At 40.6% G+C, this 27,808-nt stretch overlaps 1 protein-coding gene across 1 annotated transcript; it reads left to right on the top strand.

Annotated features, from left to right (window-relative positions):
- Positions 1-693: 693 nt before the first annotated feature.
- Positions 694-23,142, top strand: LOC117550721 (B-cadherin-like). Its single transcript, XM_034223238.1, has 19 exons — positions 694-757; positions 855-1,114; positions 4,910-5,024; positions 6,046-6,134; positions 6,397-6,585; positions 7,361-7,501; positions 7,962-8,117; positions 9,775-9,919; positions 12,034-12,206; positions 12,742-12,870; positions 13,615-13,800; positions 14,024-14,268; positions 15,940-16,082; positions 16,228-16,319; positions 16,460-16,592; positions 17,850-18,068; positions 20,912-21,042; positions 21,361-21,504; positions 22,151-23,142. Exons 1-19 carry the CDS (start codon positions 709-711, stop codon positions 22,364-22,366), a joined length of 2,955 nt encoding a protein of 984 aa, XP_034079129.1. The 5' UTR covers positions 694-708; the 3' UTR covers positions 22,367-23,142.
- Positions 23,143-27,808: the final 4,666 nt, after the last annotated feature.

Genomic DNA, 27,808 nt, shown 5'->3' with positions numbered 1-27,808 from the left:
TATTTTATTCTGTAGATTGTGTACATTACTTTTCACTTTACTGCTTGTTGCACCTGGTTAGAAGCTAAACTGCATTTCGTTGTCTGTAATATGTGCAACAATAAAGTTGAATCTAATCTTGAGCAGGAACAAATGTATTTACTTCCTACATATCTGACATTAACGATTAAACACATGTGTGCATTCTTTATAAATGCAAACCGAGTCAAACCGACTCCGGAGGTGGCGGTATGCACCTTAAAGTTGTTTGCAATCCGCCAAAAAACCGAGAGAAGAAGAAGAAGAAGAAGAAGAAGAAGAAGAAGACGAAGCCGACTCGGAGCTGTCCGACTTCAGGCGAGCTTTTTGAGACCTCCCCCGGCTGCGATCGGCTATTCTCGTCTACTTTCGAGGCGAGCCGTAACGCGTCTCAAACAAGCCTAGTGTTTTTGTTTCTGTTTCCTAGTGATTTTATTTTTTGTTTTGAGAAGTAGAAAATGAAAATCATCCCGTTTTTTTAAGTTTAGTAAATCCCTTTTTTACCATGATAAAGAAAAACGCCTTGTATTTCAATTTTAAAACGAAAATTAAATATCCACTCGTTTTTTGTTTTTGAATAACCATTTGTGAAAAGAAAATCCAATGACCAAAACATACACTGATAGGACAGAAGGACAGAGAGATATAGAGAGGAGGTGGGGGAAAGACTGTGGTTGTCAGTAAGAGGAAATGAGACAGAAAGCTGCTCACTCATCTCACATACAGCTCAGTGAACGCTGTCAGTGTATTACTACTACTATTTCATGTCGTATATCTGCTACCTCTAAATCGACAGGAAGCAGGCTAACAGAAACTGCGGGTATCTGTCTCCTCAGGTGTGTTCAGCCTCTATGCCCATATCAGGAACCTGCGCACCTGTGAGCTGACGTCACACGCTGAAAGTACCTGCAGCAACTCGCCCAGCTGCACTCAGTCAGTAACTTCCTTCAGGAGAGGAGACAAAGAAGACACGACGCAAACTCGTCAAGGAATATATTTATTATTCATTACATTGCGAGGAATACTGAAAGTGGAGTACAGGCAGATGGGGACCGCTCAGTTCGCGGTTTTGGGAATTTTAATCGCCGTTTTTCAGGTGAGATTTCCGGCTGTAACTTTATTTAAACTCTTCTACTGCTTCTGCTCATTTCTGTCGATAAATGTACTTGGTACATTTTCTTACCATATAATACTGATAGGACACTATTCGTATGTGTTAAGAACAGTTCGTGTCTTTGGAAATTGTAACGTTAAGTTATTTCGTTTTTTATTCCAGTAAATTATTTAGTATTTGTCACACCACTTGCCGCAGTTCTGCACTGTATTTGACTCAAAGGAGCCAGGTTGTTGGGGGGAGGTAATGGCGAAATTCTATTTAAATTGGTGCTGATTCGACCATTTAACAATGCTGCGAAACATCTTGTGTAATTTAAAAGCAATATGTAGAAGAGTCTGTCAACCCATTGGGTACAAGCAGCACCAAATCGCCATTTTCGGAGTTGACTCTCACTCTTCCTCCCTGGAGCATTGATGTATAATAAGAACTGGATACAGCGTGGGAGGCTGTGCCTCTTTCATTCCTATGAGAGTTGCTCATTGGTGCATGAAGACAAATTTGCCCAACTTTTGAGAGATAAAAACGTCACGAAAGTATTCATATAATCATATAATCCATTCTCATTGTGCATCCATTGGTAAAGGTAAAACTCATGTAGTACTCAACATGTCCCATGAACGTGCCGGGCGGCGCGGTCCCGTGGGTTAGATCTGCGTTCATAATGCAGAGGGAAATAACTCTCAGAATAACGTTATTAGCACATTTTACAACTTGAGGACCGAATGTTTTTAATAAGGGCTATACAAATGTTCATACTGGTAGTTTATTTAGTTTTAAAAAAAATATTCAACGATTTACAGAAGTCTCTTTAATCAAAGCGAAAAAGTCTTTCCGGGCCCAGCGACTGATACGGAAGTATAGTAATGCCGTTTGGCCACAACGAATATTTTCCTCAGAGTCCGGCGCACTTCCTGGGGGCTTGCCCTGGAGTCGGTAGTGTCTGTCACTACGGTCACTACCCGATCTGTTCTTATTATACATCCATGATCTGCAGCCCTGCCCGATCTGCAGTGCGCATAAGCGAGATGGTCCGCCATATTGGACAACTTCGTACGGCATCCCAAGAAGGACACTTGACACAGTGGCTTTTGGCAAAGCTCAAAAAGAAAACTTGAGAGAGATGAGTTATTGTTATTACAACGTGACTTCACTATTATTTAACTACTCTTTCTATTGGGTTCTTTTATTTGGGGTTAAGTACATTGTCAGAATAAGTGAGAAATTGATTTAACTTCTATTAGACAGCTAGGCTATATGCCATACATTTTTGCATACATTCACAGTAAATATTTATTCAGTATGATAGCTGTCTAACAGAAGTTAAATTCATTTCTCACTTATTCTGACAATGTACTTAACCCCAAATAAAAGAACCCAATAAAAATAGTTGTTGTTCTACTTGGGTTGCCGTCTGGAGTTGTCCAATATGGCGGACCATCTCGCACATGCACAGTACAGATCGGGCAGGGGGACAGATCGGGTAGTGACACTGCCCATCGATGGGTCTGCCACAGGGGCGGCGCCAGGGGGGAGCTAGGGGGTGCTGAAGCACCCCCCAGGATTGCCAAAGCACCCCCAAGAAATATGTTTTTTTTCCCGAAAATTATTATTATTTTTATTAAATTAAATCAGAAAAATTATTGATTACATCAATGCAAATGTGAAACAAATAAATGTTTGACCAAAAACATAAAGCCAACACAGGTGATATGATTAGGCCAATGGCCAGCACCCATTCGATTTTTGACCTACCCATAGGGTAAATTACTTTGTGACACTTGAGTGACTTCCTGTTAGCTGGAGCCCCAAATGATTTGCTAACAGCAAAGTGACAAATGGATCGTTTTTTAGTCCTTAAACGTCCACGTGTGGACACTCAATCAAAACCACCTGAAAGCGAGAGGGATTCTGCACATAATAGGCCTCGTGAGTACAAGTAGCTTACTTCTGGGTCTGTTTCATTCAAGCTCTGCTCTGTGTGTGTGTGTGGCACGATCCATTTTGTGTGCGTGCGCAAGCGAGCGAGAGAGAGAGCTCGCGCACCGGTGGGTATCTACCGGAGATCGTTGTGGTTAGCATCTGGTGCTAGCTAGCCAAGCTAACGGATATAAAGAGCTTTTTCAACAACAAGGTGGAGGGAGAACTCTCTCCTGTCAGACGGAGAGTCTCAGATAACCTCAGCTCAGGTGAAGTAAAGGACTCAATGTTTAGTTAACTTTAGTCTAGTTATCTCAGTGGGTCTCAAACGGTTTGTTTTAAAAGGGGAGTGATTTGTAAAATATCTATAAAGAAATAGAAAATCTGTTTACAGTTCTGTTTCATATGTATGTTGAGAGATACTGTATATCCATAGATCTCTTCATTTTGGCTCTCAAAGTGCACCAAATTGATGCTTTTAACTTCAATATTTAAAAATAAACTAGAGGAGGTGAGGTCCACTCCCCACTTGTAAAAATAGCACTTTACCCCTGCATATGCCGTGAGCTGATTACCGAGCCTTCATTGTAACAGTCGCGGGCACACTGTGTGTGTGTGTGTGGGGAGTGTTGCAGTAGAAAATTCAACTGTAGCGCTGGTTCATTAATGGCAAACCCTTAATGTTTGAGCACCCTCTATGAAACGTCAAGCTACCCCACAGCACCCCCTAGAGCAAATCTCTGGCGCCGCCACTGGTCTGCCGGCCTCGCCCTGTGCCGTTGATGACGTTGTCTGCAGGTTGAATTCCAGCCCAACATGTCTCAATTGAATTATTTTCATTCACACATTAGTCATAAGTCGTTTTTATATATGAATTGCTATGATGAAATAATCATTTCAAGAACAAGTTTATTTTACAATTTTGTGAATGATAGATTTAAAAGAATCACATTTTCTTATAACAACCTTTTTAAGTCCTGTGTGAAGTCCTTCACAGCAATTCTGATGATTATTCAATTGTTACTTGAACCACCTACCAAATATGAAAATGTAAATTTGCTGATAGTGCTCTTTAAAATAAAGAAATATATTTGTCTTTGACCTTTTGATATGATTTTAATAAATGGTTGGACAAAATACACAATTTAAAGTCCTTACTCACCTGGAGATCTTAGTACTTTTAATGCAATTGGTTGTTTTTACATTGTCTTGTTATATCATAGACCATAGATCAACAAAAAAACGGAGATTGATCCCTGATGGAAATATCTGTTATGTGCAGCCCAAAAAATAACCCCATGACAGTCATGGGGTTATTTTTTGTGCAGCCCAAAAAAGAACCCCATGACAGTCATGGGGTTATTTTTTGGGCTGCACATAACGGAGAAACACTTCACAATGAGTCATGGCATGACTTTTTAGGACGCGTCACCGTGGCACTCACCGTGACCTCAATTATTGTATTAACTGAACCCAGTTTTTGGTCAAATGGCATCCCTCAAAGTAGATGACTAAGTGGAGAGGTTCTTTGTTTGGTTTCTGTTAAAAGGATTCAGTAAGTGTTTTGTTAAAGATGACGTCATTTTCATGCTGCGTTGTAATGGCGACCATCTGAGAATCCTGCCGGACTGTCCGCATGGGAAAACAAATAAAGTACCTGCTACTAAAATTGATTGGAGTTAAGCAGAGCTGCTGAGGAAACGGGGCATACATGTTGTATACTGTTTTGATAACAAGGAGTGCCATTTTAAAGTTCCTTAACAAAATCCGACTAAATAACAGTTCTTGTCAGCTACTGTTTACCCATATTCCATACATCTGGATTTATATTGAATTGAAGTCTGTTTCCTCTCTTAGGCCTCTGTCTTAGTGCCTGCCGAAGAGCCAACATGTGTACCTGGATTCAAGTCAAGCAGGTTCATTTTCAAAGTGTCCACAAAGTTCCTGAAGCCACACACAAGACTGGGAAAAGGTAGGAACAATCTGTGAAGCTTTCACTCTTTGGTTAACACTTCAAGGTAATTGGGTTGTTTGTTTCCCATGTTCAATGGGAACATTTGAACTATAGCATTTGGATCTATAAGTTAAAGCCATAGATAAAACTCCTGAGCTTTTCTAACGTGCTCGACTGACTCAGATTGCCGTCTACAGATTAGCTGCTCACATTGTTCTCACTCCCAAACTACCTCAGGTCTCAGCTTGCACCTAATGCTCTTACCTGCAGGGTACAACAGTGTCCCTGAGCCTGTTCTGCAGGATGTGCTATTCAAATAGTGGCTTATGTCTGATTGTGAAATCTTTGCTTGTTTATGACAATGTTCTACAATAATGAACCAGGCTACTGGTTTGCTCTGGGAGGTTTACGATTTGTTTAACCAGTTATTTCGAATCCATTGTCAAATATTAATGTAGAAGTAGATTTTTTTACCAAAAGTCACAACTGAGAAAAACCAACTACAGCAGTCAAAGTTATCAACATCTTTACTTCACTATACTGCTTATTATCTCTTAGTCACAGCCACTTAGAAAAATGCCAGCCCCACGATACTGGCTATCCTGTGCAGGGTTGCACTAGAGAATATCCCAGCATGCATTGGGCTAGATGTTGGGGGGTGAGAGCACACGAGTGAGCTGCGCTTTAATTCAAGGTTGCCTTTTGGTTGATCCATGGCCCGAGTTGGGCTTTTCTTTGCTATCACAAGCTTCCTGTAGCAAATCTCGGGTGGAATCTCTTCTTAGTCTTGCTGCAGAAATCAGACCGTGTTATTTGATTAGTTTTCTCTTTTTATTTGATCCTTTTGCTTTCCTTTTAGCATGGCCATCAATAAGTTATAAATACACTCTTCTCTTTAATCCAGTGTCGAGAAAGTGTTTCTTTAGTTGACTTTTTTTAGTTCCTAGAACATCTGCTTTTCTCCATTGCCAGCTCTTGCTATGTTTCTCTGAATGTACTGCATTTGTAATGTATGACCATTTCTTCTGTTTAATTCTAGTGGCCTTCACTGACTGCACAGACCGCACCATATTTGTCTTCAAAAGTGATGACAGACATTTCACGGTACAGGGAGACGGCATACTGAAGGTCAGTACACATGTAAGGCTCAATTGCAAAATGTGATCGTCATTGAGATTACAATTTCTAACCATTATTAATTGATATTGTGACAGAATATTTGTATTGAACATACACATTTTAAATAGCACAGCACTGCTTTAACTTCCTTGTTGTGCTACAAGCCTGCATTTTGCAAAATACAGCAATATTCACAGTCAGTTTTGTAGGCTACATTTAAAAGTTATTGCACCAATCTGGTCTTCGATGATGACTATTGTCTTCCCTCCAGGTGAAAGAACTTGTACATATTCGTGGGAACCAGGATTTCTTCGTCCACACCTGGACCTCTCAAGGACACAAAATTAGTGTTCCTGTCAGAGTATTGCATCATAGCAATCACCATGGAGACCACATACACCACAACCACCAGCACCATCACCACCACCATACTAAAGTGGACCCTGCTAATAAGACTCAGGTAGGATTAGTGACACTATTGAAAGGGTGTTTGAGAATACATTTTTAGTCTTAATAAAACTATTTTCAAAACAATATATTAAATATATATACACACACACACACACACACACACACACACACACACACACACAACACCTGTTCATAACAACACTGCCCCTCTGTGGCTGCGTATGAATAGCCAACACTCACTGCTTCCATTTAGTTATTGTGAGTATTTTCATAGGTAAGCCATTTTAGATTGATACTAGGACTACTTATTTGTTTATTAGTGCCTATATTAAAGTTCTTAGCACCTTATGTGTTAATGAAGGCTATAATTACATTTCTCTGCAAATGTTTCTGGTCCTGTGGGACGCTTTGCAATAACCATTGCTGTTTAAAGAGATGATGAGATAAGTATTAGTATAACAGTTTAAAAAAAAAAAAAGTCTGTGGCCAAACAGCCTTTGTGCTAAAAATGTGCTTGAATTTGCCTTATTTAATGCAATTATCATTTATGTTGCTACCCATTTTCTGAAGTTGATGTCATTGTCCGCTTTGTGTATGCCTTCATCTTGTGTGTTAGGTTTCTTTAGCCTGGATGAATAAAATACTTTAAAGTCATTCTGTCAGAAATGATGACACAGTATATAATAGGATATAGTACAAAAGTAACATGATCAGATATTTCTTCATTGTCATTGTAACTTCTCTGTTTCAGCACTTTAGGCTAATGAGTCCAATGTGGAATGTCTGCGGCAAAATAACTGACTATTATGAGCATGTTCTTTCAGAGTGTCGCCGATCAGCCGGTGCCCATTCTGCATTTCCGCAAAGCTAGTGCAGGGCTGAGGAGGAGGAAGAGAGACTGGGTCATTCCTGTCATCAGTGTTTCTGAGAACGTCAGAGGACCCTTCCCACTGAAAGTCTCTCAGGTAAGAGGAACTAAAACCCCTTCATTCTAATCTGTATATTAAATCTCTGTTTCTGTAAAGGAGGGCTCCTTCATGGTTTCTGCTGCTGTCATTCTGCTCTGATTCTTTTTTTCGATTTAATGTCAATTTAAATATAGCTTCAAATGTTCTTGTGGTCGTCTCTCTCCACTGCTCTCAAAATAAAGCCAATGTTACATTAATTCAAACAAAACAATCACCTTGTTTTATTGTACAAAAAGTTGCTTTCTAATGAAAAGTCTAATCGTCCTTTCAGGAAATGAAATGGTATATTTGTTCTCAGGCGCTCTGTGGCTGATATGACCCCACCCCTGTAAAGTTGACTGAGGTGGCTGTATCTCAGAGATGTTAATGCAGTTTAATTCAAACTATTGTGACAATATTTTTGCATTATTGTAACTCATATATTCAGCCCTAACTCAGCCTTGTTGCTTTTTTCCAGATCCGATCCAATGAGGACAAGGTAAAGAAGATCTTCTACAGCATCACTGGTCCAGGAGCTGATCAGGAACCTGTTGGCCTGTTCACCATGGACAGAGACTCTGGCACTCTGTACCTCACACAACCACTGGATAGAGAGCAGATAGATGTATACAAGGTGAGCACGTCTTGGTTTTATACACACACTCTTTGTTTCAGGATCAGAGAGACACATCTGGATGTGCTTTGTGCTCAAGTTCCCTTCAGAATGTATTAGTTTAGAATCTGAATAAACAAAACAAGTGTAATACTACTACATACAGGTGCATCTCAATAAAGTAGAATTTTGTAAAAATGTAATTTAATTTAAATTAAAAGTTTCCAGCGTTTATTTGTTTTAAACTTTGTGATTACGCCTTAAAGCTAATGAAAACCCAGAAATCTGTATCTCAGAACATTTTGAATATTAGATAAGACTGATACAAAAACTGATTGTTAATACAGAAATGTCGGCCTTCTGAAAAGTATGTTCATGTGTTTGCACTCAGTACTTGTTTGTGCCTCTTTAGCATGAATTGCTGCATCAATGCGACGTGGCATGGAGGCGGTCAGCCAGCTGCACTGCTGAGGTGTGATGGAAGCACAGGGTGATCCGATAGCGGCCTTCAGCTCGTTTGCATTGTTGGGTCTCGAGTCGCATCTTCCTCTTGACAATACCCCATAAAGGTTCAGGTCAGTTTGCTGGCCAATGAAGCACAGTGATTCCATGGTCATTAAAGCAGGTATTGGTACTTTTGGCAGTGTGGGCAGGTGCCAAGTCCTGCTGGAAAAGGAAATCAGCATCTCCAGTCTTTTCAGAAGAGGGAAGCATGAAGGGCTTTATGGGGTATTGTCAAGAGGTAGATGAGAGACACGGGACCCCACAGTGCAGACGAGCTGAAGGCCGCTATCAAAGCAACCTGTGCTTCATCACACCTCAGGAGAGTCACAGGCTGACCGCCTCCATGCCACGCCGCATGGATGCAGTAATTCATGCAAAAGGAGAGCCAACCAAGTACTGAGTGCAAACACATGAACATACTTTTCAGAAGGCCGACATTTCTGTATTAAAAATCTGTTTTTGTATTAGTCTAATGTAGTAATCAAATTTCCATTAGCTGTAAGCCTTAATCATCAAGATAAACACTTGAAATAATTCACCTCGGTAATAAATCTATATAATACATGAGTTTTCACGTTTTGTAAATTGAATTACTGAAATGAATGAACTTTTCCACGATATTCTAATTTATCGAGATGCACCTGTACTATTTTTGACTGATGAGACCAATCACAGCCGTTTAGGCTTGTCAAACGACACCTATCCAAAAATAATAACTCTTGGTACCAAACACTTCTTCTGTTGGTGCTAGGGCTGCTCAATTAACTGTATTTTAATCGCAATTATGATTTTGGCTTGCAACGATTATGAAAACAACATAATCGAAATAAAACGATAATTTTGTATTGGTTTTTCAGTTGAATTATACTTACAGTTCAAGGTAATCAACTGTTAAAAACATTCTGTTCACATTTTTTAATAAATTGATGTTTTCAAAGTAAATGGATAATCGTTTTTAATAATCGTGATATCAATTAATGACCCAAATATTCAAGATTATGATTTTTGCCATAATCGAGCAGCCCTAGTTGCTCGACTCGGGACGTCATTCCATATCATCCTCTATTATCACATCCGAAAACAGTCTCTATGCATGCTAGCGATATGAAATGGATAAATGGCTATATCTTTCATATATATAGTACTATAATATAAATGTTTTTGTTGTATGCAGTTCCTAGCACACGCGGTGGCAGATGATGCAGGAAAGGGCGAGGAACCAATGGAAATTAATGTGAAAGTGATTGACCAGAACGACAACAAACCTATTTTCTCCCAAGACACCTACCTGGGGGAAGTGGCTGAGGCCTCAGCAAAAGGTACCGTCAGTGATTCCCAAAATATGTTTCCAGATGAAACTATGGCTCTAGGCCAGAAAAACAATTGTCTCAAGAATGTTTTGGTTTCTAAATCTACCTGTGTGCATGATGCATAATAGTAGTTAGTGATCATATTTAGGGTTAATTTGTTTACATTATATGGGGTATGACGACTCCAAAATGACTTCGCTGACTGAGCCAGAGCACAGCACATTCACATAGTTGGGTTAGAAAGAAAACCATCATACAAGCCCAACTTTATTTCTTTAATCACCCTTTTTTTAAAAATTTTTTAAAGGGGACCTATCCTGCAAGATGCACTTTTTGATATCTTTATACATAAATATGTATCCCCGGTGTGTCAGGGAACTCGCGCAGCGTCAGAAAATAAAACCCTCTCTCTTTAAACGGGGCTACAACGGAGCTGATCCAGCTTTTCATCCGATATGACATAATATCGGAAATTCTGACCCACGGCACTATCAGAAATGTAACCTATCAGAAACAATGCCAGACTGTTTTGGACGTAATATGGTCTTTGTTTACATTAGCAAGCATCGCTAACACTCAGAGCTAACCTAGCCTATACTGGAGAGAGCACACGTGTGAAGAAGCAGGATATAAAAAGGAACTCGCCTTGTGGTAAACCGGCAAGACGGAACGCCTTTGAGCTCCATACTGTTTCAGAAATAATCCTTGATGTGGTTTTGAACAATATATGGCGTTTCATCACGGCAGTATCTGCCAGTATGAGCAGGCATAAACGTTGCGCCCTCTTCTTTTTTTTCTCAAATATATATATATTTTTTAAAGCTTTATACTTGGGCTGAAGTCGAATAGTCCATTTAGCTTAGGAACCTTCCTAACGGAGTGAAATGACCCGGAAGTCCCTCAGTGGCAGCCATGATAAGAGCCGTTCCAATTCTCTAAATGAAAGGAAAAGAGGTTTCAAACTTCCTTTATAACCTCCTTTAGCTTAGGAACCACTGGACCTCCCTAACCGAAAGGAGAGGAGAAAATGCTGCCCCACAATGCATTGCAGCCGCAGCATTTGCCGTCACTCAACAGTCGGCCGTTCACGGAAACAACCGATTATGACGGAGAAATGATATCATGAAAGTTACGGTGCTTATTAAGCATTTTAAAACGTATGTGGTAAGTTGCCAAAGTGCTTTGTTTTGAACGTTCATCAGTATTATAATCAAAAAGAGAAATATGAACGTTAGTTTTTACTGAAATGATCAAATAAAGTCAACATCTCACAGTCTTTACTGAGCTGTGTGGGGTTTGTTCAACTTTTAAAAGATGTTTGAATGGTGATATACACAGTGATAGATGTTAAGGACTAACGTTTATAATAAATACATTTGTATTGTTTTCAAGATATTTTAATAGTTCATACAATCATACGTATTGGGATCATTTGTATTAATGTGGACCGGAGGGAGAGGGTGACGAGCATAAGTTTCACTTTCCTTTTTTATTTCAATTCCAACTTTGGTCATGAAGAATATGTTTCTCTGTTGTCCACGTTCATAAAGCATAAAACAACAGCATCAGAGCACGGTGCAGATGAGTTTACAGTAGTCCCTCGTTCTTATTAAACATCCATGTTGTAGTCCGCTATAGAAAACTATAGTTTCCATAGTTTCCCCACAGCAGCAGACGCACATTCATGACGTCCGCTGGCGCATCATAAACACGTCGGATAGTGAAAGTGCATTCGGATTCTCTAAAGTACCGCAGTCTCTTCTCCTAAATCCTTTTGAATTCTCCTATCCACTATCCCTTAACCCCGTGACGTTTCACTCAGAGGTCAAGGAATAGACGATAGGGTTAGAATTTAGGAGCTGATTTTTGGATTATCCGACCGCAACCCCAGAATCAGCACTTTTGTAACAGGAAGTGAACTATAGGTATATGAGGCCTGGCTAGAATGGGTGATCTGTTTGGTATTTTGAGCAAAACAATTCAGAGACATGTTTTTTAATATATTTTATATATCTGAGACCTATGCTATTGCCTACAAATAGCATGATAGGTGACTTTTGAATAAAGTGTTCTGCGAACTTTGAAGAAACCTCTGAACATTATTTGCACTTTTCTCTTTTCAGGTTTTGAGGTGATCAAGGTTGTTGCCACCGATGCTGATGAGCCACTTACTGACAACTCGGATATCCTCTACAGAATTATAGACCAGGAGCCAAAATTGCCCGCAGACGACCTGTTTGAAATCAACCAAAATAACGGAGTCATCAGAGTCAATGCCGGTGGGCTAGACAGAGAGGTGAGACTTCTAAAACCAATTTCACCTGTGTGCTTTCACATTTAACCTTTTTAAATCACCTTTATTTCAGACAAACTAGTTTTATTTGGTTTAAGTACGATGGTTTAAATAAAGCTTGGGTGGGATTTTTCAAACTTTTTTTTTTTTAATGACATTTCACTGAAGTTATCTTGTGGCTATAAACTGCTTTTGTAGTTGGAAAGAGAAATGCCCCCAAACAGGGTCTGAGGCATTCTTTCTACTTTTTCCTGTAATGTTATCTTATCTTACGGTCGCTTGCCCCCCCCCCCCCCCGCCCTTGTTCTCACCATGGCCATTATTGAACTCCATTTTGATCAAAACTCCACATCTGTATAGCTTCTCGACTGCATCTTGTACGGTTGCCACGCTAACGCAGCGACAAATCTGTCTCTGCTGAGGCTAATGGGATTATACTAGACATTTCTACTTGAAGCTTTTTAATGGGTTCTTTGAAATTAGAGCAAATCATGTAAGGCTTCCAGTTGAGTTAAACTCCATGTGTCTCTTTTAACAGAAATACCCAAAGTACACTCTGGTTGTACAAGCCGCTGACATGAAGGGAGGAGGCTTGGAAGGAGAAACCAAAGTAATCCTTACTGTGACAGACAGCAACGACAACGCTCCGGTCTTCACTCAGCCATTGGTAAGTACAACATCCTTGTGACTGAAATGATGTCTGTCAAGCTAGTGGCTGGCAATTTCATTAGGTAGTGGTTTCAAACTGATGTATGAAAGCTCCAGTTTATAGACGGTCAACTTAAGGTCAATGACAGGTTTGCTGCAGAAACCTTTTTGGTGATGTAAAAGATTATTAGTAATAAAGACTGCTTCTTTTTCATTTTAGTAGTAGTTCTTGTAGGATCGGATCTCAGTATGGGTCCTGGAAGTTTATTATTTACATTATTAGCATTGAACTAAAGTGCATGAAGAAGATGGACCTTTTTATTGAGGAATTCAGTTTTGTATACATGCAAATGCTTCTTATATAGGTACATACAAATACACAGTTATGTCTTTTGTGCGCACATACAAATACACACAGTTGTACATACACACAGTTATACATTCACACATGCATTGAGAGGTCCAGAGAGGAGAGGCAGCCAGTCAACCCCTGTGGGGTTAGGTGCCTTGCTCAAGGGCACCTCGGCAGTGGCCCAGGAGGTGAACTGGCTCCTCTCCAGAACCAGTCCACACTCCGTATTTGTTTGGTTGTGAACTGGCGACCCTTCGATCCAAAGTCCAAGTCCCTACAGACTGAACCACTGCCGCCCATTATGAAAGCAGATCATAAAAACGTACTTTTGTTTAACACCAAGCATTTAAAAAAATCTTTGTCTTCATTATTTGTTTCACTTCTATCTACCCCCTCCTTCATTCCCCACAGTATGAGGCATCAGTAGCTGAAAATAAAGCGGACACTCTGGTCGTCACCATGTCAGTAACCGACAAAGATGAGCCACATTCCCCAGCCTGGAACGCCAAGTTCACCATCGTGGATGGTGATCCCGGAGGACTTTTCACAGTGAAAACAGGAACCAACAAGCTCGAAGGAATCATCTCTACTGTCAAGGTAGGAAGGAAACTAATATTGTGCATTCTCTCAGAATTCATAAAGTTTAGTGATTTTTACAATAAATGTATTGTTCTATAGTTGGTTTGCATTAACCTGCTCTGTTTGTCAGATAACAAACACTTACGTGTATTATCTCAGTAAAAAAAAGGTACCTTTGGGTTGTACAGCAGTGTGAGCTGTGATGAACTGTCACTTTGCTTTTTATCTTCCATCCAACCAGGGTCTCGACTTTGAGAAGAGCGGCACGCACACTCTGATGGTTGCCGTGGAGAATGAGGTTCCTTTTGCTACTTCTCTGCCCACTGCCACGGCCACAGTGGTGGTGACTGTGGAGGATGTCAATGAAGCTCCAATCTTTGATCCAATGGAGAAGCATGTGACTAAACGGGAAGACCTTGAGGTTGACGCTGATGTGGTGCAGTACACCGCCTCTGACCCAGACTATGCCCGAAAACAGAAAGTCATGTAAGAACAAAATCTCATGTACCGTGTTGTAACATTTCCTGTTGTTCTTAAACAAGCTTTAGGTGGTCCCTTCAACTCTCACCTCAGAAAGGCAACAGAGGGAATGTATTCATCACTAATGGCGCGTTTCCACTGCAGGCCTCGCTCGGCCTCGCTCGGCCTCGCTCGGTTTGGTTAGGCCTTATTAGGTCCGGCTCACTTTAATGCTGCGCTTCCATTACAGTTTAGGAACTGGGGCAGTTACTATAGTAACGCAGTGTAGGCGGAGCCGTGACGTCATCTTCAATGAGAGCCCCAGAAAAACAACACAGCTGTTAGCACTCAGAGCTCACAGCTCTTCATATCTGTTCAGAAACTAGACAAAAGTTAAACAAGTACAAACCACAGACTGCCTGTGTCATGGCGAATACAGTCGCTGGTTTATTTATGTCTGTATAGGCCGTTGTTGTGAGTGTGGACAGTCGGAGCATATATAACGTTAGCTTAGCCAAGCTACATTTAGAAAACACGCATTTTAAAAAGGGTTTTTCGCCTGCCGTCTGTCTGCAGACTTGTCAAAGCATTAATTCATGGTTTTTACTAACCGGTATCAGTATGTTGTTACTTCGGCATCATTTTGAAACGTGTATTACAATTAAATCACGGTCAAATATATTCATCTTGTTGTAGTTGTAGCCCCCATGCCAGCGATTCTCTCTCTAGTTTAGCATACTCAGCCCGACTCAGCCTGGTTGTTCCTGGCCCAAGAACCACGATTTAGTCGGGCCAGAAAAAAGGTGAAAAAGTAGCCCCGGGCCAAAACTAGGCCAAGTGGAAACGCAACCAAAAACGGGCCCCGCACGGCTCGGCACGCTTAAAGCGAGCTACCCGCTGCAGTGGAAACGCGCCATAACAGTCTGAGCCTGCTGATAGTGACTGTACTTCTTGATCGGACAAGCAACCATGCAGATGGTGGCGCAAAAGCTCTCAGGACAATTATGGGAATTGATAATCTAATGTTATGAATATACAGATTGTATTGTTTGTCGCTGATGCAATTATTCTTAACTTTATAGAAACTAGGGTGCAGAAAAGATGTACTCAATTTGAACATGTTTCTTTGTAAATGTAGTAAATAAAAATTCATTTGTTTAATTCTTTTTAAACATATTAGAGTTGAGATATGATTTGTCGTGGGATTAAATGCAATGTTTCTTTGAGTAAGATGTTGATCCTGCTTAAATGGAAGCCGTGCATGATGTTTCTGCTGGCTGCTCCTCCAGCTGTTAGAAAGCACCTTCACTTACATCTCATGCTAACTCGCTAGCTGTTGCTCTGCCGGCAGATTTCTGTCGAGCTGGTCCGACACATAGTTCCTGTTCCATCCTATGAGTAGCTTGATATCCTTTTCATCTTCTTGCTTTGAGATTATCTTAATAATTCAGTTTACAGTAGGTAATGATGCATCAAAGATTGTTCATTTCTGATATCTCGATGTTTTATTCAATTATTGCATCTTAAATAATCCTATATGTTTTAGTTTGTTAATGAGCAGCCAAAGAAAAATGTCTCAAAATTGCCACAATATCTAAGCAACACTTAGGGAAACGGTGACGCCCCAAGTTAAAACATGATATTGGTGAGCTGACTTGTATAATATTAACATGTTGTTGTTGTTTTGTTTATGTGCAGGTATAGAATAATTAGAGACCCCGCTGGCTGGCTGAGCGTGGCCAAAGACACAGGCCTGATCAAAGTAAAGAACATCATGGACAGAGAGTCCCTCTTCGTCAAGGACAACAAATACACCGTTCTCATTGGTGCATATGACAATGGTAGGTGGCAGTCAGGACCTGCAGCTGTATATGCTTGCCTACACTGGTTTAAAACAAATGTGGCTCTACCTCACTGTGATGTTTAAGCTTCTCTAAAATGAAGATGTTCTCCTGATGTTAATGTGTATGTCTGTCACCTCTCCAGATGAAGTCCCAGCCACAGGAACTGGCACTCTCATTATTCAGCTCGAAGATGTTAATGACAATGCGCCCACCATTACCGAACGTCTAATCAGGGTACGTTTCCTTTCCCAAGTGCTAAACCTTTTTCCTATTTATTTTTAATAATAATTGTATTAATTTGTCCATTTATGAAAATGATTAAATGTTCTTGCTTTAGGACTTTTGTTCTAACAGGATTCATTGTGTTTTCTCAGCTGTGTAACAAGGAACCGGCCTCCCACCTGCTGGCGGTGACGGATAAAGACGGACCAGGCTTCACTGCTCCGTACAGCGTCTCTCTACAGGGCCTGTCAAAGAGCAACTGGACCGCTAGGATGAATGCATCAAGTATGTACATTTTTAAATCACAACTGAATGGTTGTTTTCCACATGATCAAACACAAATGGCTAGTCCCAGGAAAAGCCTATAGGCCAGGGTCACCAACCTTTTTTAGGATGAGGGCTACTTTAAAAAAATAAAACAAGTCGGGGGCTACTTTTACTCTTTTTTGTGTTTTGCAGTGTATATATTTAGCACATTTTAACATTATTATATGCTGACCTTTAACCTTCGTGTGCTGTTTGGGTCTGTGGGACCCGTTTCCAGTGTTTACTAAAAGAAAATGTATGCAATTTAATTATTTTAACCTGCTAGAGGAGGTGAGGGGGGGGACCTCACCTCCTCTAGGGGGGTCCAGGGGCATGCACCCCCAGGAAGATTTGTTTTTAAATGTTGAAGTGAAATGCACTGGTGCACTTTGAGCACAACATGAATTTATGGATACAGCTCTCAACACTCAGATGAAAGGGAGATGTATACTTTTCAATAATCCAAACATCTTTAGAATATGATCACAAACAACAACAAATCATTTATACTTGTTTATTCTTATCTTATGTTACCTAGTTAGCATTCTTTCTTTCTATTTATGCATATTTTACTAATCACTCTCCTTTTAAACAGTTTTTTGTTTTTTGTACTGTCCTATACACATTGGAATGATTTCTTACTTTATCTATAATAGATAAAGGCTCTCTCTCTCACTCACGCTCACAGAGGCTGTGTCATCCGTGGCGATGACAGCTTGCGTTAAAAAAAAATAATAAACATATTTTAAAAATGGGGGGACACAAATGGGATTTCTAAAAGTGGGGGGGACATGTCCCCCCTGTCCCCAGTAGAGATTACGCCATGCGTGTGTGTGCGTCAAGTGCAATAAATAAATATGCAAGTTGCAACACACAGAGTAAAGCTCTGGCCCTCATGTGCTGTATAGGCTGGCACGACTAGGCTGTTCAATGGGGCTGATGTGTTGTGTAGATTCTGCCAGAAGGAAAGATCAAACTCCTTATGAAGCGGTGAGCTGCCGCTCCACATTGCTTTTCTTCCCGACTGCAACGCTGGTCCCGCAAATCAAGCAAGAACGTGATTGGTCGATATTCATTGTGGGGGGTGGGGGGAGGAGGGGTGTTAGATAGATTTAGAGTTGAAAAATGGCAATTATATAATGTGTTTTTTGTGAAAATATTGATGGAATTTGACAAAATAACAAACTGTGGAGAGAGTCTATAACATAAATGTCCCTTTATCTCTCTTTGTTGCAGAAACGGGCATACTCCTGCATTTGGCCACAGAGCTGCCCAGTGGAGACTACACTGTGGTCCTGAGGGTGGCAGACAACCAGGGCTTGGAGCAGGACAGCACGGTGCAGGCCAAAGTGTGTGATTGCACCGGAGAGGAAGTGGTCTGCAAAGGCCGTGTGGCAGGGGGCCCTGACTTGCCTGTCATTCTGGGAATACTGGGAGGCATCCTGCTGCTGCTCAGTAAGTCTCATATGAGATTAGTGTTTTGTCATAACTCCAGGAACGGTAGTTTTCATAAAGACATCTACAGTTGCAATGGAAATTATTCAACCCCCATTGCACATTAGGTTTATTGGCAAGATATATACCATTTCTCAAAAAAAAGAAAGAAATGTCCTTAAAATGTTTTACCCTGCATTGTGAGTTGTATAGAGAGAGAAGACGATTGAAAAGTTATGTGTATCATTTCTGTATGGCCAACATTTGTAGCTGTTGTGGAGTGCTACCTGGTCTGCTTTTCTAAAGTTTCTGCAGAGAGCAATTTAATAATATAACATAGCTTTGTAACCATGGAGGTCTATGGTCAGAGGAAGAAGAGTGGGTGTTGGTACACACAGAATACTAATGGTGCTTTTCCACTGCAGCGCGTAGCACTGTTTAAGCGGCCGGGACAACCCGGACCCCTTTTTTTTGCTTTTCCACTAGGGGTAGTTCCGGCTCAGCGCTACTCGTTCACCTTTTTTCTGGCCCTCCAAAATCGAGGTTCTTACCGGGCCAACAACCAGGCTGAATATGCTAAACTAGTGAAGTAAACACTCTCGACTGCTGAATGGTCAGAGAATCGCTGGCAAGGGGGCTACAACTACAACAAAATGAACATATTTGACCTTTTATTTAATTGTAATACACGTTTCAAAATGATGCCGAAGTAACAACATACTGATACAAGTCTGCAGACAAGACGGCAGTTGAAAAACCTTTTTAAAATGTGTGTTTTGAATGGAGATCGGCTAACGTTGTTTATGCGCCATCCACACTCACAACACAATAAACCAGCGACTGTATTCACCATGACACAGACAGTCTGTGGTTTGTACTTGTTTAACTTTTGTCTAGTTTCTGAACAGATATGAGGAGCTGTGATCTCTGAGGGCTAACATCTAACGGCTGATGTTATGGTTTTGTGGTTCGCATTGAAGATGACATCACGGTAGTTTTACGCACCGTCACTCCGCCCGCCGAACAGCCGATCTTCCCGCCTACACTGCGTTACTATAGTTACTACCCCAGTTCCTAAACTGTTAAGGAAATGCAGCACAAAGTGAGCCTGGCCTATCAAGGCCTAACCATAACCACACCGTGTTAATTTCGTCAACGAAAACTATGACGAAAAATGTTCGTCAACGACCGTTTTTACATGACTAAGACGAGACGATGACGAGCTAAAAATAGATTCTTGATAACGAAAACGTTGACGAAATGTATATTTAGTTGTCGTTGACGAGACGGGACTAAGGTGTTAATGGTGGACTATCGGACATTCAAAATGCAGGGTATTTTCCCCCAAGTCTCCATCTTGTCTGTCAAAATGCATCTTATGTTTCTAACTTGCAATATCATTATTTCCGCTCTCTTCACTCCAGAAGAGCAATCTCCCTGTGTCTCCCTGTGTGCGGGGGCGGGGCCTAACAGACACTATGCAGCGGACACAGAGATCTGCCGGGGACGGAGCGTTCAGAAGTATAGAGACACTCTACAAGGCTCGATGTGTACAAAGCTAGTTTGCCATTAGTGTTGGCGCGTTGACATGAGTAGAGTAGTCTGTCCAAACAGCTGGCCAAAAGGCATCATATGCAGTCGGAGAAATGCACAATTTTCGACTTCCTTAACTCTTAGCTCTGTTGCCCCAATTACGAGTAATGTTATCACATCAGGTGTGCAGAGGTGGGAGAAGTACTCAGATCTTGTAGTTAAGTAAAAAAATACCATAGTGTAGGAAAAGTTCCTCAAGTAAAAGTATGATCATCAAAATATAGTTAAAGTAGCGACAGTAAAAGTATTCATTGTGCAGATTGGTCCTTTTCAGAATAATATATATGATATGTTTTATAATGATTGATCATGAAAGTGTTCTCAAAGCTGGTAAAGGTGCAGCTAGTTTGAATGACTTTGTATACTGCAGGGTAGCTGGTGGATTTACTCCAGGTGGAACTAAAGTCTGATTCAACACTTGATTATATTTCACATCATTCATCCACATCTGTAAAGTAACTAAATATATATGTAATATATATGTATATATAAATACATGTAGTGGAGTAGAAGTACACCATTTACCTATGAACTGTAGTGGAGTAGAAGTACACAGTAGCAAAACATTTAAATACTCCAGTAAAGTACAAGTACCTCAACATTTTACTCAAGTACAGTACATATTTTAACATTATATATATTTCATTTATTTCACATTTTAAATAAAGAAATTAATTCGGTTAACAATTTGTTAGTTTTTCCGTTTAAAAAATAACAAAAAGTAAATACAAGAATACCGTTTAAGTACCGGATCGATCAGCAGTATCGATAAGACTAGTAGTACTGTAAAAAACCTTAACGATACCCATCCCTAGATATTACACAAGTAAAGTGTTAAGAGAGTGAAATGTTGCTTTACGAATTAACACTTGATGCTGTCACCTTGATTCCAATGTCAGAAACCTGTATTCGCCTAACTGAATTGGTTTAAAGAGAAAACATTTGGACTAAAATTAAATTTTTCATCGACTAAAACTAGACTAAAACTATGAAGGATACAAATTACTAAAATGTGACTACACGAAATGGTTATTAGTTTTTAAAAGACTAAATCAAAAACAGCTGCCAAAATTAAAACTGCCATACCGCATAAGCCGTGCGAGGTCCTGCAGTGGAAAAGCGCCATAAACGGCATGGCTCCTTTTTAAATGTCTGAGCCTGTATGATGATGATAATAATAATAATGCATTTTATTTATCTAGCGCTTTTGGCGCTGATGGTGGTAATGTGTTCTGCTGTGTTGTAATGTTCTTTGTGCTCTGTGGTTTCAGTGCTGGTGTTGCTGCTGCTTCTGTTTGCGAGACGGAGAGGAGGCGAGCAGAAGGAACCTTTACTGCAGGACGACGACATCCGAGACAACATCTATTACTACGATGAAGAGGGAGGCGGAGAGGACGATCAGGTAAATGAAGACAGAGGTTTGCTCCATTTCTTTCTGACAGGGCTCAGTCAGGTTCAATAAATGAAGTCATGTAAAAAGGACAATAAGTCACCCTGAAAAGTATTACTTATAATAATATAATCAACATTCAAACTGTTTATTCCTTTACACTTTATTCTATATGTCGTTTTGCATACATTTGCCACATCATGGTATATAACTGCCACAGCACTATGACGGTTGGGTAGAATACAGCATGTTCCATCTAAAAATATAAACAAGTTTATTATGAAAGCTTCATTATCTTTAGTTTAAACCCCTCCCTGTGCCCCCCCCCAGGACTATGATCTGGGTGTTCTCCACCGCGGTCTGGACAACCGGCCCGACGTCATCAGAGACGACGTGCTGCCAAACTTCATGCCGGCTCCTCTGTACCGGCCCCGCCCCGCCAACCCAGATGAAATCGGAAACTTCATTGTGGATGTGAGTCTAACATTCAAGCTCTGTTTCCCCACTGCTCCACGCTCGGCCTCCTTTCCCCAGTAGCACCACACCGCCACCAGGTGGAGGCCGACGTAGGTCGCTGTCTATGACCGATTTCAAAAATATATTTTATTATTAAAATGAGTTGGGCAGCTATAATTATACCGTGACGGTATGAAGTAATGTCTGCGTGGGAAACCCTGCTGCTTTTATAAATCAATGTGTTAGATAGGGAAAGTACATGTCCGTTTGAAATTAGGACGATATTACCACATTTATAATTCTAGATTCTGATCTAGAGCATTTTCTTTCTTCCAAATGATGGGTCCTTTCACAGCAGGATTTTTCATATATGGTTTGACAATTGTTGCATCATCCTCTATTTTTGAATCGTTCCTTGCATAACGGTGCTATAAATACATAGAGAAATTATAATGAGTTCTATTAACATTACATTGCATTTAGCTGACGCTTTTATCCAAAGCGACTTACAATAAGTGCGTTCGACCAACAAGATACAAGCTTGAAGAAAACAGAATCATATAAGTTCATATCAGGTTTCATAGAGCCAAACATTTCAAGTGATACTCAACTGGCTTTAGATAAGCCAGTCCTTTTTAAATGACGTCATGTATCCTCCTCTCAGAACCTGAAGGCCGCCGACAACGACCCCACTGCCCCCCCCTACGACTCCCTGCTGGTGTTTGACTATGAGGGAGGCGGATCGGACGCGGGAAGCCTCTCCTCCTTGAACTCGTCGAGCAGCGGGGATCAGGACTACGACTGCCTCAGTGACTGGGGGCCCCGCTTCAAGAAGCTGGCCGACATGTACGGAGGAGGAGAAGATGATGATATGCTGTAAACCAACTTTGGAACTAATGATAAGGATAGGTGGATGCACATATGGCTCTGTGAATGTAAAATTGATGTAACCATGAACTGATAAATGACTGCATCCCAGGGAAAGAGCAGCCCACAGATGTTCCTCTGTGGGGAGACGGAGCAGTCCTGTCCAGCCGCTGCTCAGGAGCCAAAGGATGACTTTCTTTTTCTAAACATGAGTTCCCCATTTAGAACCGTTGGGCTCGCTCCGCCTGTCTGTGGGATCCCTGTTTAGTTCTAGACTTTAGACCAACTGCTTTTTGTTTATTTCTGTTCTTTGAATCCTGGAGCCACATCATCAGTCTCTATGTTCCTTTCTGAATTGTGTGCAGATGTTTCTGCCTGTGTTGTCGCTGCCTGATGACACTGGACACGTACACAGATGCTTGCATTTGCGCTGGTAATGTTTCTATAATTGTGGCATGTATGGTACTTAATATTTTTCCCGTTTTTTTATTTAATTTTTATGGAGTTGGTACTGATTCAGTGAAATTGCATTGTTTTGTATTTCTGTTTGAGGAATGAAATCACAAATGATCAAGGGGAAACCCAGGTAGCAGCCTGCACCACATAACCCTGTAGGGGTGTGCTCAATGAGTTCTAAATAAATGCTTTTTAAAATGTTTGAAAAGTGTCTGTTCAGTTGACATCTTTATTACATTGAAATGTCAAAACACTTTGCTGTAACCTCCAATGTTACTTTATTGCAAACGCTTTGTTATTTGAATTTTTTTATAAAGTTATCTTAATACAATGGATTTGTGAATGTTCTTTTGTTTCACTGATGGAAATGAATCTTTCACTAAAACGCATCCGACATTCTTAATGTACACCAAAGCAGCAGTGGTAACGGAAGGAGAGCAGGTTCTTCACTTCTCTTGTGAGATGAGAATGCTAGACTTTTCTTCAATGAATTCCTTTGAGAATGAAGTTCAAACAGCTGCACAGGACTTTCCATGTTTACTTCAACCCAGATGTGTCCGTCTGTTCATGATGAGCATGTTGTCACCCCAGTGAGCTGACGCTAGAAACGGCACAGAGTTCCAGGTTCCTCTCCAGCTAATGGTACGCAATGTACAGCTCACTACCATAACCTGGATGAAAGTCAGCCACACAGGGTGGGTCTGCCTTGTCACAGCAGCCCTCGCCTCTGGGCAGGAAGTATGAAACTGGCTTTACAAATGTTTTCTTATTTTTGACAACATGCTTGAAATTTAAAAGTTTTGCAACTAAAACAGTTCAGGACATTTTTTTAGATACAGTAGCTAAAGAGGATCGTATGAAAATCACTCTTAATGTAACGTACTTAAAATAAAACATTTACAAATCAGTACCTGTAAAACAAGAGAATCAAATACACACAGAGTAAGAATGCTTCATAAAAGGCCAAACATTGCTCGTGGCAATATAATGTTTATAATTAATGTAATTTTAAACCATCCACCTCAAAAACCAAACAAACATGTCTCTCCATGTCAGAGCCACCTGCTGATGAAGATCTCTTCATGTCACACTCACCTGACGTGTGTGTGCATGTGAAGGTGGATGCTTAAAACAGGTTCTACTTGTACTTTTTTAAAGCTTTGTTTACTGTAAAGAATGCAAGAGTAAGATTCTAGTTGCTGAAAATAAATGTATACACAATTCAAATGTTTGCAAACTGCCTGTAAGGTAGATAGATTTACAAATCTAAATTTCCTTTGAAATCTTGATGGAAGTATGAATAAAAGGAATCGTGTAAGGGTCCTTTGAACTTGATCCCCTATATTATATGGTTTCAATGTTCTGGCTTTCATTCATTTAATACAAATAAATGATTAAGTGGCAGCTACTATTTTGTTATCACAATTATTAATGAATCCTGGTGTAGTGTTGGCGTGGAACCTTAGCTGATGTCCTCTCGTGCAGACTGATGCAGGTCCATACAGTCCACAGCTCTCTTTGAGCAGAACCACAGCGCCGGACTGACAGTCTCTCATATCTGGCTCTCATTAAGAAACTCTCCTCATCAGTGGTTCTGCAGAGGTTGGCTAACAGACTTAGCCTTGAACTTGCCTTTGTCCGTTCTTGTTGCTTCTGTGAATTCTTTTATTCTTCTGAGCTTTTGACCAAAGCTTTTGCAGCTCTCCTCAGCTTAGACCCAGACCCAGTCTTCCTGGTTGGATTCTTCCCAGTGTGCTTTAACACTAGAGTAGGACCGCCTACTTCCATCTACGTAACATTGCAAAAATCAGGCATATCTTGCCTCAAAACGATGCAGAGAAACTAGTCCATGCATTTGTTACTTCAAGGCTGGATTATTGTAACTCTTTATTATCAGGGTGTACCAAGAAGTCAGTCAAGTCGCTTCAGCTGATTCAAAATGCTGCGGCTCGTGTACTAACCAGAGTTAGGAAAAGGGACCACATTACTCCTGTTCTGGCTGCCTTACACTGGCTCCCTATAGAACACAGGATAGAATTTAAAATTCTTCTTCTCGCCTACAAAGCCCTTAATGGGCAGGCGCCATCTTACCTTAAAGAACTCATTATACCCTACTGTCCTACTAGGGCATTGCGTTCCAAGAATGCAGGGTTGTTGGTTGTTCCTAGAGTCTCTAAAAGTACAATGGGAGCCAGAGCCTTTTCTTATCAAGCTCCACATTTGTGGAATCAGCTTCCAGTTTGTGTTCGGGCGGCAGACACTAGGGGTGTAACGGTACACGTACCCGTACCGAAATTATTCGGTACGGGCCCTTCGGTTCGGTACAGGTGTGTACCGAAGTGTACCGAACGAATATAACGTTAAACGTAAAAAATTGAGAACGTGAACAACTTTTTGGAAGTAATCTCAGGTGCTGCGTCGCAGCATTCAGAGTAATTTGGTCACATTGGGTTCAACGCGTCATAGAGCGAGCAAGTCATTTCATTGGATGAGAGGCATACTATGAGAGCTGGTCAGAGGGATGCGTTCAAATGTAGTCAGTAATTTGAGGAACTGTCGAAAATTAATGGCGAACGCAGATAAAGTTGAGCTCGAAAATCCTCCAGCATCATTGAAGTCTCCGGTTTGGGAACATTTTGGTTTCGCAGTTACGTACAAGGATGAAGGACAAAGACAGGTGGACCGAACCAAAGCTGTTTGTCGGCATTGTTCAACTAAAATTGATTACGCGGCTGGCAATACATCAAACTTGCACACTCTTGAAAAGGCATCACCCGAACGTGAATATCACCGGTACCAAAAGAAAAAAGACTGAAGTGCAAACCCAACTCCCGCTAGCATTTAAGCCTCCACCACTCGCAAAAAGATCAGACCGAGCCAAAGCTATTACAAACGCCAAATATCCTTATGTTGCCATGTTAGCAAAGCGCTACCTGGGTGTATCTGCTACCTCTGTCCACAGCAGGAGACATTGTTAGTGCCAGCAGATCTGCCCTTTCGGCAAGCAATGTGGACAAGTTAATTTTTCTTTAAAAAAACATGAAAATACAATGACAAGCAAGTCCTAATGTCAAGCTGGCTGCTTAGGTACTAGTACAGTACAGTTCAAATACAGATTATTTCAGTTCATCGAAAAGCTGCACCTTAATGTTTATTTTATTATATTTTGTATTTATTTGAGTGAATATTCACAGTTTAATAATAATTAAAAACCCAAAACTAATAGTTTATGTTTTGTGAGTACTAGTAGCCTACAGTACAGTTCAAATACAGATTATTTCAGTTCATCGAAATGCTGCACCTTAATGTTTATTTTATTATATTTTGTATTTATTTGAGTGAATACATTATTCACAGTTTAATAATAATAAAAAAAAAATATATATATATATGTTTTGTTCTGTGAAAAAAAATTCTGCTGTACCGAAAACGTACCGAACCGAACCGTGACCAAAAAACCGAGGTACGTACCGAACCGAAATGTTTGTGAACCGTTACACCCCTAGCAGACACCCTATCCGTTTTTAAGAGTGCGCTTAAGACCTTCCTTTTTGATAAAGCTTATAGTTAGGGCTGATTAGATCCAGCCCCTAGTTTTGCTGATATAGGCTTAGTTTGTCGGGGGACATCTTACTTCTTCCTTCTCTCTGTCTATACCTGTGTACTCTCATGTTCCGATTAACCCAGCTTCCCCAAATGTCTTTCTTTTTGGTGTCTATATACGCCGGGATCCGGAGTCATGGATGATCCTGCGCTCCTCTGTCCTGGATCGCGAGCCCTGGATCTTGAGTCGTGGCTGTGGTCCTGGATCATAGGTCCTGGATGGATATCCTCGTGGATTCATCTTACTATTATACACACATGCATTTCCAAACATTTGGACTACCTATGTTGCAAATGTATTATCTTTTCAATTTACACACGGCATCTATTGCACGTCTGTCCGTCCTGGGAGAGGGATCCCTCCTCTGTTGCTCTCCCTGAGGTTTCTCCCATTTTCCCCTTTAAAACTGTGGGGTTTTCTCCGGAAGTTTTTCCTTGTACGATGTGAGGGTCTAAGGACAGAGGGTGTCGTATTGTCATACTGATATTTTGTACAAACTGTAAAGTCCACTGAGACAAATGTAACATTTGTGATATTGGGCTATATAAATAAACATTGATTGATTGATTGATAGAGATGGCATTATAATAGTGCTGGGGGGAAACGATTATTTTGAAAACGATTAATCGGGCGATTATTTGATCGATTAGTCGACTAATCGAACGATTATTTTTCTGTTGTTCAATTCATAAAAAACGTAATGTAAAAAAAACGTAATGTAAAAAAATTTTTTTTCACGATACTGTGTCTCAGGGGATCTTAATATTTAAGAACCTATTAATGTGTTATACCAGATTAACGGAAATAATCTCAGCTAACTGACGATATAAACCATGTTTACCAAAACAAAACACAAGTCTCACCGCCGTAGCTGTCAATCTGATCAAGATACGTGTTCAATGGCATTCAAATGAGAAAAAACGCGGCTGAATCGGTTAATCCATAGGTTTTTAACGTCTATGTATACAAAAATTATTGAATTTATAATCCATAATTCCATTTTAAATCGGAGAGCAAATGCTAGCTGCTAATGGTTGCCACCACAGCTAGCTGCTGCTTCCGGTCAAGCAGCAGTCTCAGTGAGATATAAATATATAAATATCTTTGCGTTTTGGACTAACTTTAAAATATTCCCATGCTTTTGAAGACCTGGGGCGAGATGTTTTCGTTTGAGGGCTTCGTGCGCAATCCTGTGAGGAGGAGTTGGTAGCCGTTTCAGTCTCCATTGTGTTAGAAGTGCGATTGCGAACTGCTTGTTGCTTTGGGTGACCCACGTGTGTGTGGCGTCATACAGTCTATGGTGGCGACGCGTCGACGCGGAAATATGTCGTCGACGATATTTTGACGTCGACGCGTCGCTACAGCACTACATTATAACAATATATGAAACAGTCA

This window comes from Gymnodraco acuticeps, unplaced genomic scaffold, assembly GCF_902827175.1.
Source record: "Gymnodraco acuticeps unplaced genomic scaffold, fGymAcu1.1, whole genome shotgun sequence".
Taxonomy (NCBI): Eukaryota; Metazoa; Chordata; class Actinopteri; order Perciformes; family Bathydraconidae; genus Gymnodraco; species Gymnodraco acuticeps.
This window is presented reverse-complemented; position numbering and strand designations above follow the sequence as displayed.